This window comes from Notolepis coatsorum, assembly GCF_963971535.1.
Source record: "Notolepis coatsorum genome assembly, chromosome: 14".
Lineage (NCBI taxonomy): Eukaryota > Metazoa > Chordata > Actinopteri > Aulopiformes > Paralepididae > Notolepis > Notolepis coatsorum.
The window spans coordinates 70608190-70627107 of record NC_140178.1 but is presented as its reverse complement, the minus strand read 5'-3'; the positions used below and the strand labels follow the sequence as shown (position 1 = coordinate 70627107).

The window sequence follows — 18918 nt, the reverse complement described above, 5'->3', positions numbered from 1 at the left end:
CGGAGCTCCGGATGTGCTTAGAGACAATGATAGTGGATGTCGCTGATGAACGCCACAAGTATGCAATATTATTGAAGCACCTGAAAGTGCCCCGAGCGCACAACATAGCGCTGGCCTATGCCACCTCTACGACCCCATACACCGCGGCTCTAGCAGCGCTGGACCAGAGATATGGACGTATATGGGATTACGTAATACAGGAGATAAGGCATATCGACCGCCTACCCCCAGCAACAGACAATCGCTCACTAGACGACCTGTCTATAAAAGTACAATCCCTGGTAGGGATGCTGGGGGCGCAACGAGAAAAGGGTATGCACGAACTATACGCAAACTCGAACGTCGAGAGGATTTTAGAGAAGCTGCCGCCCGCCCGACAGGAGCGCTTCAGGCGGCAAAGAGACCACCGTGATCCTAACGGTCCCGAGCCATCCCTCCTAGATTTAGCCGACTTCCTGGCGAGAGAAGTCAGCAGCCTACGGCTGGATACGTTCGTGCGGAGCACGCCAAGCTCCAGAGAGGGACCTAGGAGAGTAAACGATGGCCGAAGATCGGTGACTGTCATGCACCAATCAGAATCAGTACCGAGCAGCAAGAACCACAGTACCCCCTCGACGAAAGAGAAGTGGAAGATGGTGTGCCCGTACTGCGAGAAGGAACACTGGTTGTCACAATGTGACCAGTTCAAGAAGATGACCACTGAAGAAGTAAGTCACTGGATAAAGTCCAACAGGCGCTGTTACCGATGTGCGCGCAGTCACATGGCAGCCGAGTGCCGCCTAAAGAAGAAGTGTAGTCGGTGTGACGGAGCCCATCTGGATGTCCTACACGACAGTAACAAAAGAAAGCCTGCACCATCCAACAGCACAAAGGCAAGTGTTATGTACATTGACCCCGCTAGCAGCAGCGGCGCCCAGGTGCTCTTAAAGGTGGTCCGTGTAACCCTGAGTTACCAAGACAAGATCATGGACACTTACGCCGTCCTTGATGACGGGTCAGAGAAGACCCTTCTCCTCGCGTCCGCTGCGGCCCAGCTGGGGCTACGGGGGAGCGAGAACCAGATGACTATTCGGACAATAAGACGAGATCTAAAGACGATAAAGGGCGAGAATGTCTCCTTCACTATCGCAGCAAGCGGGCAGCCAGAGAGACGGTACAGGATTACTAATGCTTTCACCAGCCAAGAAATAGGACTATCGCAGTACACCTACCCCATCGCCAAGCTGATGGAGAAATATGTGCACCTGCGTCAACTTCCTATCCCGCTCATAGACGGCGCCACCCCGACCCTGCTGATAGGCTCCGACCATGCAGACCTCATAGTCCCGATAGACCGGGTCCATACAGGACCCAGAGGTTGTCCTGCAGCAGTCGAGACCCGCCTAGGATAGACGTTACAAGGCCCCCTCGCCAAGTCTCTTAACCGAACAGCAGCCACTAGCTGCCTCCACTCCAGAGCGACAGAAGGAGACACCACACTCCTGCAGCATGTAGAGAGGCTATGGACACTAGAGACAATGCCCTTTAAGAACGAAAAGAAAGACATTCGTTCTAAGGAAGATATCTACGCTATAGCCCTCCTCGAGCACGGGACAAAGAGAGTCAACGTCAACGGAGTGATGAGATACGCAACTCCACTCCTGAGGCGAGAGGGAATGCCCACCTTTCGTGCTACAAAAGAGGCGACGGAGCGGTATCTATTGAACACAGAGCGGCGCCTAGCCAAAGACCCCGCTCAAGAGGCTGTGTACCGCGCTGAGACTAACAAGCGAATCACAGCGGGACACATAAAGAAAATTGACTGGCGACGTCGTGCGCTGCTCCGCGCCTCCCTGATCAAAGGCGGCTTTGATCTCAGGCAGTGGGCCAGCAGCGACCCGCAAGTACTGCGCCGCCTCTCCCCCGAGGACAAGGCCGCGAGCAGCGATACCTGGATGGCGACCATCCCAGGAGAAGCCCAAGAAATGACACTAGGACTAGTCTGGCGCTTCAAAACAGACTCGCTCCATTATAGACACAAACCCCTGATCAAGGAGCAGGGAAGGTCGACGGCAATACCGACCACCAGACGGAGTGTATACAGAACACTCGCCAGACAATATGACCCGTTGGGATGTATTCTACCTTACACCACCAGGGCAAAGATGATTGTAAGAGCGCTATGGGACAAAGACCAGGGCTGGGACGATCCCATACCCGAACACCTTGCATCCACATGGAGAGAGTGGGAGACGGAACTCCGCTCACTCCCCGGTGTTAATATATGCCGCAGCTACTTCCCACCCACAGTGAGGCCAGAGACATGCAAGATCGACCTGCACGTATTCAGCGACGCCTCCGAAGTAGCCTACGGTTCGGTGGCTTACTTGCGTGCCCAAGAGGAGGAAAGAGAAATACATACTGCTTTCATCCTGGCTCGCTCAAGAATAGCCCCACGCAAGCAACAATCTATCCCGCGCCTAGAGCTCTGCGCAGCCCTAGCAGGAGCGCAGCTCGCCACGTTAATCCAACGTGAACTCACCATTCCGGTGCAAAGAACAATCTTGAGTCAGACTCCACGACCGTACTCACATGGATCCGGTCTGATTCGTGCAGATACAAGGTCTTCGTGGGAGTCAGAGTCACCGAGATTCAAGAGTTAACAGAAGTAACCAGCTGGCGGTATGTGGACACCAAACACAACCCAGCTGACGTCATCACCCGGGGAATGTCCCTGGATGACCTCACCCGTCCCAATCTCTACAGTGACGGGCCAGAGTTCCTCAAGCTCCCCGAAGAAGAGTGGCCTACACCCACCCCACGGGAGGCGAGCAAAGAGGAGGCAGAGAACAAGAAACCTATGTTCTGTGGGTTGACACACACACTCGTCCCCACAGACCCGGTTCTAGACGACTGCCTCACCCTAGAGAGTGCGCAGCTAAAGACATTTCTGTGGCACCACCCAGAGGTTCAGCCCACAACTGACATTTCAGCAGCTGACTACGAAGAAGCAGAACTCCTTCTACTACAACGAGCCCAGAGAGACTCGTTCCCCGATGAGCTAGCTTGTCTACAGGGAGCAAAGCCCGTCCCATCAGACAGCAGACTGCTTCACCTGGCCCCCGAGAGCGACGCCCATAATCTCATCAGAGTGGGTGGTCGTCTGCGGAGAGCCCCAGACCTATCGGATGACGTTAAGTACCCGATAGTCTTGAACAGCCGACACAAGGTCACAGAGCTGATCATAAAGAAATACGACGAGGATGTGCACCACGCAGGGGCAGAGAGAGTCTTCGCGGAGATCAGACGTCGTTATTGGATACTGCAAGGGAGAGAAGCAGTGCAGCGCTTCCAGCGAACCTGTCTAGACTGCCGTAAGTGGCGCGCGCAGCCCAGTATACCCCGGATGGCTGACCTACCTCCCTGTCGCCTCCGACTCGGCGACAAGCCCTTCCACTCCACCGGTATGGACTGTTTTGGCCCGCTGTATATAAAGAGAGGAAGAGGAACCGAGAAGCGGTGGGGTATTGTATTCAAATGCATGACCACCAGAGCGATATATATCGAACTCCTTCCAACCATGAGCACAGACTCATTCCTTATGGCCTTCCGAAGATTCACATCACGGAAAGGAAAACAGTCTACATTGTTGTCTGATCACGGGACAAACTTCAAAGGCGGAGAAAGAGAGCTGAGAGAGAGCTTCCAAGCTATGGGCCCAGAACTTAAGACCCACCTCGCTCCATCCCAGATTGACTTCCAGTTTAATCCCCCGAACGCACCTCACTTCGGTGGAACCTGGGAACGAGAAGTACGTTCCATAAAGACAGCCCTGTACGCCGTGCTTGGGGCCCAGACTGTGGCGGAAGAAGTCCTAATGACAGTCCTCACGGAGATCGAGGGAGTATTGAACTCAAAGCCCCTCGGTTACGTCTCAAGTGATGTAGCAGATGTCGACCCAGTCACCCCCAACACACTCTTGATGGGGCGGCTGGACCCCGCGCTACCACAGACAATGTACAGGCCTGAAGAAGCGAACGGCCGAAGAATGTGGAGGTACAGTCAAGTACTGGCTGATAAGTTTTGAACAGCTTCCTACTCCACTACCTACCGTCTCTACAGACCCGCTAGAAGTGGGTAAAAGAGAGACAATTTGACAGAAGGAACAGTCGTCATGATCATCGACCAGTCACTACCCAGAGCTATGTGGCCGGCTGGCCGCGTAAGCAAAGTGATCACCGGTGCCGATGGAAAGGTCCGAGCAGCTGAAGTGCTCGTCCAAGGACGAACTTACACCCGACCCGTGGCGAGGCTAATAGAACTGCCAAGGCTCCCTGATACTATTGATGACGACCATGACCCTATGACTTTGTGAGTTGACTGACCCTTACAGCGGACATTGAGTAGTGGACAGTGCGGTTAATATGTCTCTGCTCAGCTAATTAGGTGGGACTAATTAGGGGGCGGCTGTTGTGAAGGATCAGATTAAACCGAATATATATATTTATTTATGGATATATATTTAATAGTATTTGTATATCGTTTGATATCCCTTGTATATTCCTTGTACATATACACTGAATATCCCTTTATTCTACTACAGCCCATAATAGTTCATTCTCTTATTGGACAAAAGGACCAGGCGCCAGGGACAAGCCCCTGGCATTCAAGTTCAAAGGTACCGACGAGACATGCCTTTACTAGCCTCAGCTCCGCGCAGGAATACGGCTACCGAAAGCAGAGCGGCACTACTTGTCCACTGTGCATATAAATATGGCGCAAGAAATGTAGAATTCCTCTTAGTCCTTTACCCTTCTACCCAACTAAGTAACAAGACGTGAAGCCTCACCCCACGATACCGCGTGCGGTGTAGTACGGCCTGTTTGGCCTTAGAATAGCAGTGAGACCTCGTGCGAATTAATAGCTGAATTGCCAGAGTTTGGCACCGTATTTCTATTAAGTAATAATAGTCTATTATTATGTATGGTGCATCGTTCGGTTAGAGTTCTAAAGTGAGCAGCACCCCCATCGTTTCCTCGCGTTATCTAGAGTCTTAACCAGGTTGGGCAGACCACGCGTGGTGCTTTCATCCGAGGAGTTCTGGGCGAGGACGAGTGGACCTGCACATTGGATTACCTACCCCGACGACTGCTGAGCCCTATACGGCATGGAATATCTATTTGCTTTGGTGCTTTGATTTGTGGAGCGGATAATCGCCAACACCGGTGAGTGTTGGATTTCCCCCCGAGAGGAGCCAAGGTGAGACGGCGCTCAGACCAGACTGAGGTCGCCTCGCTTCTTCTTCGTTGTGGACCGACAGCGACAGCTACAGCTATCGTCTACAAGAGAGCCCAAGTGTATTCATCTGCGGATCAAGGTTCTACGGGCACTGTGTTCTGTACCTGGACTCTCCCTAGAAATCGTTGACCAGACGGGATACAGCCGACGGCTCTCCTACCCCCCCTACTGGCTTACAACCGGCGGGACCCCTTCAGTATATTATCCAGCTATAATCATTAAGTGACCATCGCTATAATCCCCTAAGAGCTAGGTTGTATACTTGCTTCCTGTGTAACCAGAGATTGGACATTCAGTGTTGATTTGCATACGAGTACTCATTTGCCTTACAAGAGCATTCAATTCAAATCATAAATGTAATAAGTAACTATTATATGTACCTTTTGCTATATATTAAATATTTGACTATTACCTTTGTGTGGACCTGATTTCATATGTGGGAAAGTGTTCATCATACTTAGATATCGTGTACTGTATGGCCAGTAATTAAAGTACATAAAGCGGTAGTGGTTTAATGATACCATACTTATCAATACAGTCAGGGAATTGTACCCCTCAGTTACATTACCCGTCTATATAATTTGTTCCTCAACGTTATATAGACGGGTCATGTTTTGTAAACTAACGTTATGTTTAGAATGGAATGAATACATGGGTCGGGAAAGATAGTTAGCTCAAAGCTAATCCGGCCTGTTTAACCACTAGCTTCTGTTAGCTAATGCTGGCTGAGCAAGGAAACTAACAGTAAACGTTTTTACATGAAATACAGCCCAAAAACCCTGCTGACAAACGTTTGCTTATTAAATACATTCTATACTATAATAATACAAACGTATCATTGCCTCTCTGTGACGACAAAGTTGTTTAAATAAGGGGAGAAAAGTAGCTAAAACCAATGTATTTGGATGGGACAGGAACTCAGGAAGTGCCATTGGCAACCGGAAGTCAGCCGGAAATGGCTACTTTGAGATTGTGCAAGTGGAGAATTGTCTGTTCCACGGAATACCTTTTGGAGCGCGGATTTCACTATGCAATAAGGGGATTTATCATCAGCCAATGGACATATCGATCTACCAGATGGCGATCGATAATGGGGAAATGCTCGGGGGGATCCAACCGGCTCATGGTAAGATCTTTTTCACGTAAATTACAGCCCGATCGAGCCTTGTTATGATACGATACGATCGGCCTATGTGGCTACTTAGACGAACACGGTTATTGGTAATCAATAATAAGAAACGGCATCCCCCGCCCCCCCCCCTTTCATGCATACATGCTTGAGGATGGTGCCGATCATATGCAGTTTGAGTTTTAACTGTAGCATCTGTATAACGGAAATGCCATTGGATATAACGTTAGTAACTATTAGCCCTTTATCTCGCCTTCCAGGAAATATACTAGACCAAATCCTGTATAACGCTTATATTCACGGCGCTATAAAATGAGAACGTATTGATGATTTTTTTTTTATTTAATCCATTTTGAAGGGACGGTTTATGGTCCCAATTGACAATGAGAATGGACAGATAGCAATACTATAAAGTATAGATTTAGCTCTACAAACAGCCCCACGTCTGTTTACATTTGCCGGCCCTCTAGAGATTTATTAGACGCATCCCAATGGCCCCGAATGTGTTAAAGAAGACTTGTCAAGTCCATGGGGGCATTACCTTGTGATCTCGGGCTTTACAAATAAATACATTTGATTTTATTTGAAATTGTATTTATTACATAATGACTATTACTGTTCTGCTTTCAGATCACTTTACCATGGAGACAGCCAGCGCACATTAAAGGCTGCAGTCACACTAGTATGCACAGGGCCACGGACCTTATTCATCCCATGTCTGTGTACAGTGTGTGACTAAGCAGATGACTGGCTGTGTCACTAAACATGACCTATTAGCAACAACCCGCTCACACAAACAAAGATAGGAGGAAACGTGTGCTTGATGTTACTGTCTGCTAAACTCACTCTCAAGACCTCAAACATATTCATGTACGTGTAGCGACACACACACACACACACACACACACACACACACACACACACACACACACACACACACACACACACACACACACACACACACACACACACACACAAACAAAAACACACACACACACACACACACACACACACACAAACAAACAAGCACACACCTTGCTGTCTGTCAGGTCGTAGATCTTCTGGCTGATGTATGTGACGTCAGGTTTGGGTTCGTGGTGCGTGGCGCGGCGGGCGATGTTGCGGTTGGGTCTGGACAGACGCAGGACGGAGCCCTCCAGGCGGACGTAGACAGAGTGGGTCAGGGTGGCGTGGTACGTCTCCGGGTCATAGCTGGGGATCTCATTCATCCAGCCCTGGGGGCAAGGAGACGATTACTAATACTCACTGACTCAAATCACTGACTCAAAACACTGACCTCCACCTTTTTGATGCGTGACCCCTAAGAACAGAGGCCTTTACCTGAATCTCCAACATGGTCAAGCAGAGACAGAATGGTGAATGGTGAATTTTTGCACCAAGTAATGAAAAATGTGTTAACATCTGCAAAGGAATATATATACATCATCTGTTTCATCTAATAAGATAATGTTGGAATGTCGGTTCACCTCATTCCAATTATTTTATTGCAGGAAAATGTGATTGTCAAGCAAGCAAAAAAAACAATATATATATATATAAATATATATAATATATAATGCAATATATTGCTTACTTGCTTACTTTTTTACTGTATGAAGCACACTCTCAGGGGCTCATATAGAACCAAGCATTTCACCGTAAAGTACATGTATTTTATACGTGACAAATAATAAACAAACTTGAAACTTGAAGTATACATTTCACCACCACTAATAGATTGTAGGCATAAAAGAGATGGAAAATTACAATTTAGCTACCAACTGAACTGGGATGGCACTGTGGTCTGGTGGTTAGACCTTCCCCTAACCAGAGGATCACAGGTTCAATCCCACACGGTGACCAGACAGTGTGTCCATCCCTTTAAAATGTTACTGATCAAGACACATTACACCAACCTGCTCCAGGGACACCACAGACAGCTTACCTTACGCTCTGAGCCCCCTGGTAAACATGCTTATCATTACAAATAAGATACTTAAACTAAACTAAATTAATTTCTAACTAGAAGGGCACTCAGAGAGATTCCTGTATGAGCGGGCAAAGCATGTAACGTCAGCTATATACACCTACTGTGAACATGTGTTAGGATAGGTTTATGAACCATAATGATGCACTTGATAATGCATCCATTTCTACTTCTCTACAGTTGTCAAGTATTTGTATTGAACTTGTAAAGAAAGTTAAAAATAAAATCCTCGCCTTCTCTGGACTGTGCATTGTGCACCTAAGGGGAAGCAAACTCACTCTCAACGTTGACGAGACCAGGGAGCTGATCATCGACTACAGGCAGGGAGGAGCGGAGCATGACCCCATCCACATCAACAGGGTCGCAGTGGAGAGGGTCAAGAAGCGCGGTGAAAAAGGCCCAGCAACGCTCATGAGACTGAAACATGTTGGCCTGGGGCCACACATCCCGAGGGCCTCCTACAGAGCCACCACGGAGAGTATACTAACAGGATGCACCACCGCATGATTTGGAAATGCCAACCAGAATGACCGCCGAGCACTGGAGAGAGTAGTGCCAACGGCCGAAAAGATCTGCGGATGCAAGCTACCCACCATAGACCGTATATTCACAGAGCGGTGCGTCAGCAAGGCACACAGGATCCTGAAAGAGCCCAGCCACCCTGACAGACAGCAGCGCAGGCTTAGGTCCACATCCAAAAGAACACTGAACAGCTACTTCCACCGGGCAAACAGACCACTGACGGACACACTCTAAGCAGACACACAAAAGCACCTTAGTGACTTACAAACCACACAAGCACATTTATTACACACACACACACACACACACACACACACTGCTGCTAACATACTGTATACCGTGTATTGCATAGTTTATATAGATAGAATATACATTGTGTATTGTTTAGTCTATAGTTTAGTTTATAGTTTTAGTTTAGTTTATAGTTTAAACTTTATAGTTTATAGTTTATTTATATAGTTAGTATAGTTTGTATAGATAGAATATACATTGTGTATTTTGTTTAGTTTATATTCATAGTTATAGCTTATAGTTATAGTTTATATAGATAGAATATACGTTGTGTACTATGTTTACAAATCTACTATGATTGAAAAGCCGGGAAAAACAAGCATCTTACGTTTTTCTGAAAGGGTTGATCGCAACACCCAGTCGTTTTTGCGTGCATGACTGTAATTACATTGTGTGTAATATGGCGTTAGCAGTTAAAAATCTAAATTATCAGCATTGTTGAATGAGAACTCATCATCCACTCAAACATACACCTTTAGTAATATTCTCTAAAACCAGAACCAAATGCACAATCTTAGTAATATTCTCTAGAACCAGAACCAAAGATACACTCTTAGCAATAGTATCTAAAACCAGAACCAAACATACACTCTTAGTAATGACCACTGTTACAAAGGGTCAGATTAAACCGAATATATATATTTATTGCCTGAGATCCCATGTATAATATTTGTATATAGTTTGATATCCCTTGTATATTCTTTGTACATATACACGGAATATCCCTTTACCTGGTACAGGACAGACCATAATATTCGTTCTCCTATTGGAAGCGATCCCCTAGGCGCCACGGCCATACCCCCCAATGTCTAGTTCAAAGTCACCGCCAAAGACATGCCTGGACATGACCGGCTCTGCGCAAGAATACGAGACAGAAATAAGGCTGGTACTAGATTGTTCACCTAACGTATAAATACGGCGCAGGTGAATACAGCAGTATGTTACCCAATAAGTTGAAGCCTCACACCACGATACAACGTGCTGTGAAGTGGGCCCGTTTTGCCCCAAAATAGAGCCTTGAGACCGCGTGCGAATAGGACAGTAAAAGTGTCAGAGCTTAGTGGAATAACGTCCAGTTCGACCTAGTTAATGTGAAGTACCGCGCACCGGAGAATCTACACCGGTGAATGCAGAGCCCTTTCCGGCTGGATTATTGCTTTGGTCCTGTGGCTGTTGGAGCGGAGGAGAATCGTCTACACCCACTACTGTGTGGGATTTACCCGTGAGGAACATCACTCGAGCCCGTCTCTAGGAGAGGCTGGCTGGCTTTCACCTATGCTGCACGCATACTTGGATTATAGCTGCTGCTTTCGTCTGCCGATCAAGGGAGTAATGTACCGCCTCCCGTAGCTGGAGCTTATTGATTCCCCGTTGATCCAGAGTTTGCATTCGAACATTCCTCCCCCTGCTGGCTTACAACCGGTGGGAACCCCCTTAGTATCTCCCGCTGCCCTACAAGTGTACCATAGATATAATTCCTATGATACAGGTGGTATTCATTATCTCCTGCGTAATATTCTAATGGACTTACGCTCTTGACCTATTCATGCACATTCTTCGCCTTACAAGCGCGACTCTAATTCTCAAGTAATGTAAGATAATCTTCGTGCTGCTAATAAATATTATTCTAACCCATATTTGTTGTGGAACCGTGTCATTGTGGAGGTGTTCATCTCATATACCTGTGTACTGTATGGCCAGTAGTAATGTACATAAGACAGTAGTGGTTTAATGATACCATACTTATTTAATACAGTCAGGGAATTGTACCCCTCAGTTACAATTGGTCCTTCGAGCCGGATGGTAATTAGCGTAATATTAATATAATATTAATATTAACATGGCCAATGATGAACACTCCACAAACGGTTCTCCTAAGCTAGATCGCCCGGAGCGCAGACGGCAGCCACCTCGTTACCTAGAGGACTACGCTGCCAGTCTACTACCTAGCTCTATACAGACGTTAAACGCGGAAAAAGCGGATAGTAAAAGTATGTCAAACCCTACCGAACAGGCGACCCTGCCAGTAGAGACCCTAGTGGGTTCTAACGTAACTGACCAAGCTCACGGGGGGGACCAGGAGGGACATGACATGACTTTACCCCCAGACGACGACCACGGGACGGTCCCCGGAGAGCTCCAGGATAAAGAAAGCGCTCCAGGGACAGAACCCGACCCACTACCAGAAGAGAAGCGCGCCCAGGAGACGGACCTCGAGGCGCGCCCAGAGAACAGATCTCCAACGAGCACTGCCAGAAGCCGATCACCTCCGTCGGTGTCTTCCCCCAGCGAAGCGGACAAGATGCTGGCGCAGGCATTCATCGCCACCCTGGCAGCCTCCACCGAACGCGATCGACTTCAAGCGCAACAGACGAGCGAGCGCGAACAAGCTGCAGACGAACGCGATCGACTTCAAGCGCAACAGACGAGCGAGCGCGAACAAGCTGCAGACCAACGAGAGCGCCTTCACGCGCAACTCCAAGCGCAAGCCCTCAGTGAACGCGAACATTCTGCAACCGCGCGAGAGCGCTTCCAGGCGCAACAAAGGAGTGAAGACGACCGCATAAGACTGGAGACCAGACGCCTTCAGACGGAAGAGAACATTGAAAGAAGCCGCGCCGATGCACAGCACGCCGCCGCCAATGCACAGCGCGACGCCGCAAATGCACAGCTCCACGCCGCCCATGCCAGCGCCAATGCACAGCGCGACGCCGCCAATGCTCAGCGCGAAGCAGTGCGCAACGCCGCCCATGCCCAGCGCGAGGCAGAGCGCGACCGGCTGCAGGCGCAGATGATGGATAAATTGATTGCCATGGCGACACCCCCTCTCTCCGCACGGAGCTCCCGGAGATCATCACGACAAGGGTCTAGGACACATTCCCCTACCCGACCAAGCGACCCGGGACCCCGCCAACAGGAGGATCCTGTCCATGTCTCCGAACCCCCTTCCCGGCCGGTCCATACGAGACCCAGCAACCGGGAAGAACCGGACCACGCCGAGAGACTGAACAGAAGACTCCAGGACCTAGCAGAGGAAGAGGAAGAGGAGGAATGTCAAGCCGACCAGCAGCAACGTACTCTGGACCAGGAGGCCCAGTACAGCCCTGACCAGCAGCAACGTACTCTGGACCAGGAGGCCCAGTACAGCCCAGACGTCAGCCCCGAGGCACTGCGCTACAAACCCCAGACTCAACTCACGGGTGAGTTTGACGCACCGTCAGCACCGAGGAACAGCACCTGGGTACCCGAGCTTCGGTACCCACCAAGTACCAGCCCACGACGACACGTACGGGGAGACTCGCCCAGGAGGCCTCTCCCCCAACGCTCACCGATGTGCCAGCCATCCATGGCATCGTACCTTGGCACACCGACGTTCCCGGACTTCACACACGAGAACAGAGCACAGTACACAGAGCTACGAATGTGCTTAGAGACAATGATGTCCGATGTCCCCGATGAGACGTACAAGTATGCTATCCTACTCAAGCACCTGAAGGTGCCCAGAGCGCACAATATAGCGCTGGCATATTCCAACTCTACCACCCCATACACCGCGGCTCTAGTAGCCCTCGACCAACGTTATGGACGCATATGGGACTACGTGATACAAGAGATAAGAGACATCGACCGTCTCCCCCCAGCCAGAGACAACAGAGCATTAGATGACCTCTCTATCAAGGTACAGTCCCTGGTAGGGATGCTGGGGTCCCAAAAGGAAAAAGGGATATACGAACTGTACGCTAACTCTAATGTAGAAAGAATATTAGAGAAGCTCCCTCCCGCCCGACAAGAGCGTTTTCGGCGGCAGAGAGACCACTGTGACCCCAACGGCCCAGAGGCATCCCTCCTAGACCTGTCTGAGTTCCTCGCCAGGGAGGTCAGCAGCTTACGACTGGACACGTTCGTATGGAGTGGACCAAGCCCAAGACCAGGACCTCGGGGATCAAATGATAACCGCCGGTCGGTGACCGTTATGCACCAAGCCGAATCAGTACCGCAGCACAAGAACCACAACACCCCCTCGACGAAAGAGGAGTGGAAGATTGAATGCCAGTACTGTGAAGGGGAACATCGGCTGTATCAATGCGACACTTTCGGGAAGCTGACCACGGACGAGGTGAGTCAGTGTAGGGCTGGGCGATATGGAAAAAAATCATATCGCGATAACGATATGATAATTTTATTTTATTTCTCGATATCGATAATTATCGAATTGTTATAAGTATTAAAAAAAAACAGATGTATGTTTATTTTGCAGCAATTCTTTGTCGTTGCCGCCATCTTTAGTGTTACATCCCCTCACAGTTCTCAGACTGCAGCTGGTTTAAAAGCGAAAGTAAACCGGCTTCTCTGCTGGCTGTGGCTCCAGAGGAGTTGAACAGTTCTGGCTCTGTTAGTTTATTTTCGATCTTTTGGCGCTTTTTTGGTGGATAAACCACCGCACATGTGCACTGTGACTCGTGACTGGAGTCTAGTTCTGCTAGCACACATAGCCTACTGTGTACAGACAGTGGTCAGAGTGCTCCTGAGCTACGAGGACAAGGTCCTGGACACTTACGCCGTCCTGGACGATGGGTCTGAAAAGACTCTCCTCCTCGCTTCCGCAGCAGCCCAGTTGGGCCTGCGGGGTGCCAAAGGTACCATGACAATACGCACCATCAGAAGGGACCAGAAGACCATAAAGGGTGAAAAGGTCTCCTTCAAGATAGCAGCGGTGGACCAGCCCGAGAAGCAGTATAGTATTACCAACGTCTTCACCAGCCACGACATAGGCCTGTCCCAGTACACCTACCCCATCCCACAGCTGATGGCGAAGTATGTGCACCTACGTCAACTACCTATACCGCTTATCGACGGTGCCACACCGACCCTGCTCATCGGCTCCGACCACGCGGACCTCATTCTCCCAATTGAGGTGGCCCACATCGGACCCAAAGGATGCCCAGTCGCGGTTCAGACCCGACTGGGGTGGACGCTCCAGGGCCCCCTCTACGGACTTGACAGTCAACCCACGTCTACACGCTGCCTACACACAAAGGCGAGCGACACCAGCCACTCCCTCGTACAGCCCGTTGAGAGGCTATTGACATTAAGCGAGAGGCCTGTGAGAGAACCGTGGGCACAAGAGGGAGTTCGGAACTCCACCCCCCTCAGCTGCGCTCCAGACGTAGCTGACCTCGAACCCAGCACCCCAAGCGACTCCTTGATGGGGCGGCCGGAACCGGCCCCTCCTCAGACGGGGTACAGAGCAAACAAGAGAAACAGACGGAGGAGGTGGAGGCGCAGCCAAGCACAGATCAAAGCAGTCTCAGGCCCGCTTCCTCCTAACCCCCCTACCATCCCTTCCAGCCCGTCAGAAGCGGGTCAAGGACGGGGACAACTTAAGAGTGGACACAGTCGTCGTGATCATAGACCAGTCACTACCCCGAGCTGCGTGGCCGGCCGGCCGCGTAAGCAAAGTGATCACTGGTGCCGACGGAAAGGTCAGAGCGGCAGAAGTGCTCGTCCAGGGGCGGACATACACCCGACCCGTGGCGAGGCTGATCGAGTCGCCAAGGCTCCCCGACTCTCTTAATGACGACCATGACCCACTGACTTTGTGAATTGCCCTACTCCTCACAACGGACATTGAGTAGTGGACAGTGCGGTTAATCTGTCTCTGCTTATCTAATTAGGTGCGGACTAATTAGGAGGCGGCTGTTACAAAGGGTCAGATTAAACCGAATATATATATTTATTGCCTGAGATCCCATGTATAATATTTGTATATCGTTTGATATCCCTTGTATATTCTTTGTACATATACACGGAATATCCCTTTACCTGGTACAGGACAGACCATAATATTCGTTCTCCTATTGGAAGCGATCCCCTAGGCGCCACGGCCATACCCCCCAATGTCTAGTTCAAAGTCACCGCCAAAGACATGCCTGGACATGACCGGCTCTGCGCAAGAATACGAGACAGAAATAAGGCTGGTACTAGATTGTTCACCTAACGTATAAATACGGCGCAGGTGAATACAGCAGTATGTTACCCAATAAGTTGAAGCCTCACACCACGATACAACGTGCTGTGAAGTGGGCCCGTTTTGCCCCAAAATAGAGCCTTGAGACCGCGTGCGAATAGGACAGTAAAAGTGTCAGAGCTTAGTGGAATAACGTCCAGTTCGACCTAGTTAATGTGAAGTACCGCACACCGGAGAATCTACACCGGTGAATGCAGAGCCCTTTCCGGCTGGATTATTGCTTTGGTCCTGTGGCTGTTGGAGCGGAGGAGAATCGTCTACACCCACTACTGTGTGGGATTTACCCGTGAGGAACATCACTCGAGCCCGTCTCTAGGAGAGGCTGGCTGGCTTTCACCTATGTTTCAAGTTTCAAGTTTCTTTTAATAGTTGTCATACAGAAGTACAGAATACTTTTGTACAAAATGCTTCTTACTGTTGCGCTCCAGAGACTGTGCAAGACAAGATAAGTATGAAATAAAAACATAGTAAAATTAGAAGTAAAAAAAGAGGTCACAGTGTTCAGTTTAGACATATGTACAATGTTCGATGCAGAATAGACGTAGTTACCATACAATATACAATACTGTGCAGTGTACTAATATACAGTATACATACAGTGTACATATATACTAGAGTCTATACCGAACACTGTGACCTAATTTTTCTTCTTCTAAATTCATGCTATATTATGTTATTATGTTATTTGATACTATCTTGTCTAGCACAGTCTCTGGAGCGTAACAGTAAGAAGCATTTTGTATGAAAGTATTCTGTACTTCTGTATGACAACTATTAAAGAACTTGAACTTGAACAATACTATATAGTGCAAGGCAGAAATGGAGAAATGGGACGAGGTGCAATTTAGGTACAATTCACAGTAGGTGTACGAGTTGTAGTGCAAATCCTTTATCAATAAATATAAAGTGTAAGTGTGTTTGTGTGATCTAAAGTGTGGAGAGTGGGTGCTGCAGTGTGTTGTTTGTTTGAGTGAGTGTGTGCGTGTGGGTGTGTGTGCTGTGTGCATTTGATGGTTGTTGCATAGTGATTATTGTTCGTTTAGCGATTATTGTTCGTTTAGCAGCCTGATGGCCTGGGGATAGAAGCTTCTTCTGAGTCTTTCTGTGCTCGCCTTAAGACTCCGGTATCGCTTGCCTGACCGCAGCAGTTCAAAGAGGCAGTTGTTCGGGTGGCTCGAGTCCTTAATAATTCTCTTAGTCTTCCCCTTGCACCGCTTGATGTAAATGTTCTGGAGGGTGGGAAGCCCCCCTCCAATTGTGCGTTCGGCTGAACATGTCACTCTTTGTAGTCTGCTACGGTCTTGTGCAGTGCTATTCCCAAACCAGGAGGTGATGTTGCCGGTCAGGATGCTCTCTATTGTACATGAGTAGAAGTTCCTAAGGATCTTCTGACTGACTTGGAACTTCCTTAGGCGCCTGAGGAAGTAGAGGCGTTGTCGTGCCTTCTTCACAACACTGTCAATGTGTGTGGTCCATGTCAAGTCCTCGGATATGTGGGCTCCGAGGTACTTGAAACTGTTCACTCTCTCAACCGGTGCCCCGTCGATGCTGAGGGGGCTGTAGTCCTTGACCCCCGACCTCCTGAAGTCCACAATCATCTCTTTTGTTTTGCTGACGTTCAGGGAAAGGCAGTTCTCCTGACACCACTGTGACAGGTTCTCTACCTCTTCCAGGTAGGCCCTTTCGTCGTTGGCAGAGATCAGGCCCACCACTACTGTGTCATCAGCAAATTTGATGATGGTGTTGTTGTTCCGCTGTGCTACGCAGTCATGTGTGTACAGGGAGTAGAGGAGGGGGCTCAGAACACAGCCCTGGGGGGCCCCTATGTTGAGCGTGATGGATGAGGAGGTGCAGTTGCCGGCTCTTACCACCTGGGGTCTGCCCGTCAGGAAGTCCAAGACCCACTGGCACAGGTCATAGTTCAAGCCCAGGTCCCTGAGCTTGGCTATGAGTTTGGAGGGGACTATGGTATTGAATGCTGAGCTGTAGTCGATGAACAGCATTCTCACATAGTTCCCCTGCCTCTTGTCCAGATGTGATGCTGCTGTGTGCAGCACATGGGCTATGGCGTCCTCCGTGGACCTGTTGGGGCGATATGCAAATTGCAGAGGGTCCAGGTTGATGGGGAGGGAGGAACAGATGTAGCCCTTCACTAGCTTCTCAAAGCACTTCATGGCTATGGAGGTGAGGGCTACAGGGCGGTAGTCGTTGAGGCAAGCGGGCGTAGATTTTTTGGGTACAGGGATGATGGTGGACTTCTTCAGACAGGTGGGGATGACAGCCTGTTCCAAGGACAGGTTGAAGATGTCAGTGAATACCGGGGCCAGTTGGTCGGCACAGACTTTTAGGACGCGGCCGGGGATGCCGTCCGGTCCTGCTGCCTTCCTGATATTCACTTTTTTAAAGATCCGTCTCACCTCATGCTCTGTTACCCTGAACACTGAGTCTCCATCAGCAGACCCCCCCCCCCCATTGCCGTGGTTTGTAGGCTGGTGTTGTTATTCACAGCCTCAAACCTCGCATAGAAGGAATTGAGATCATTTGCTAAGGAGATGTCACTGTTCAGTTTGAGGGGGGTTCCTTTGTAGTCTGTCATTGTTCTGAGGCCCTGCCACATGCCTCTAGAGTCAGCCTGTTCAAACTGAAGTTCAACTTTATCCCTGTAACGCCGTTTTGCCTCTATTACTGCTCTCCTGACGTTGTATCTTGCCATCTTGTGTTCTTCCATGTTGCCTGTCACTATGCTGCACGCATACTTGGATTATAGCTGCTGCTTTCGTCTGCCGATCAAGGGAGTAATGTACCGCCTCCCGTAGCTGGAGCTTATTGATTCCCCGTTGATCCAGAGTTTGCATTCGAACATTCCTCCCCCTGCTGGCTTACAACCGGTGGGAACCCCCTTAGTATCTCCCGCTGCTCTACTAGTGTACCATAGATATAATTCCTATGATACAGGTGGTATTCATTATCTCCTGCGTAATATTCTAATGGACTTACGCTCTTGACCTATTCATGCACATTCTTCGCCTTACAAGCGCGACTCTAATTCTCAAGTAATGTAAGATAATCTTCGTGCTGCTAATAAATATTATTCTAACCCATATTTGTTGTGGAACCGTGTCATTGTGGAGGTGTTCATCTCATATACCTGTGTACTGTATGGCCAGTAGTAATGTACATAAGACAGTAGTGGTTTAATGATACCATACTTATTTAATACAGTCAGGGAATTGTACCCCTCAGTTACAACCACCATGTCCGCCGTGAAAAGATACTTAATAAAAAATATTTTCTTGATTTGGAGTAGTGGAAATATTTTTAATAATATTTAGAACAGTGAGTGTCTGCATGTTTTTATTCAGTATCGCTGTTACCAGTAACTGCATTTGCAATTTGTCATACCAGGACAACCCATTACAGCTTTTGAACAGACAAATTATATCTATTCTGTAAATATATATATATTCCTGGAATTGGTGTAATTGAAGGCTGCTCTTCACATAACGTAGAAGAGGAGAGGCGGGGAGCACGCTGTGTGTCTCGGGTTGCTTCTGAAATAGGTCTCCAAAGGCGCACACATGCATGTGATCAATAACATGTATTTCACATGCATAACTCATAATGATGATTTAAGACAAGCTTAACCTCGTAAGCCCTAGCCATATTTTCTGAATATTTGACTAA

The 18918-nt window shown here is 48.8% G+C and overlaps 1 protein-coding gene across 2 annotated transcripts in view; it reads right to left on the bottom strand.

Annotated features, from left to right (window-relative positions):
- The window catches only part of tex2 (testis expressed 2), a 156066-nt gene that overhangs the window by 43236 nt on the left and 93912 nt on the right, over positions 1 to 18918 (bottom strand). For both annotated transcript variants that reach the window (XM_084328553.1, XM_084328554.1), the window contains exon 4: positions 7441 to 7641. In XM_084328553.1, coding sequence (XP_084184679.1) covers positions 7441 to 7641 — 201 coding nt within the window. The remainder of the gene's footprint in view (positions 1 to 7440; positions 7642 to 18918) is intronic.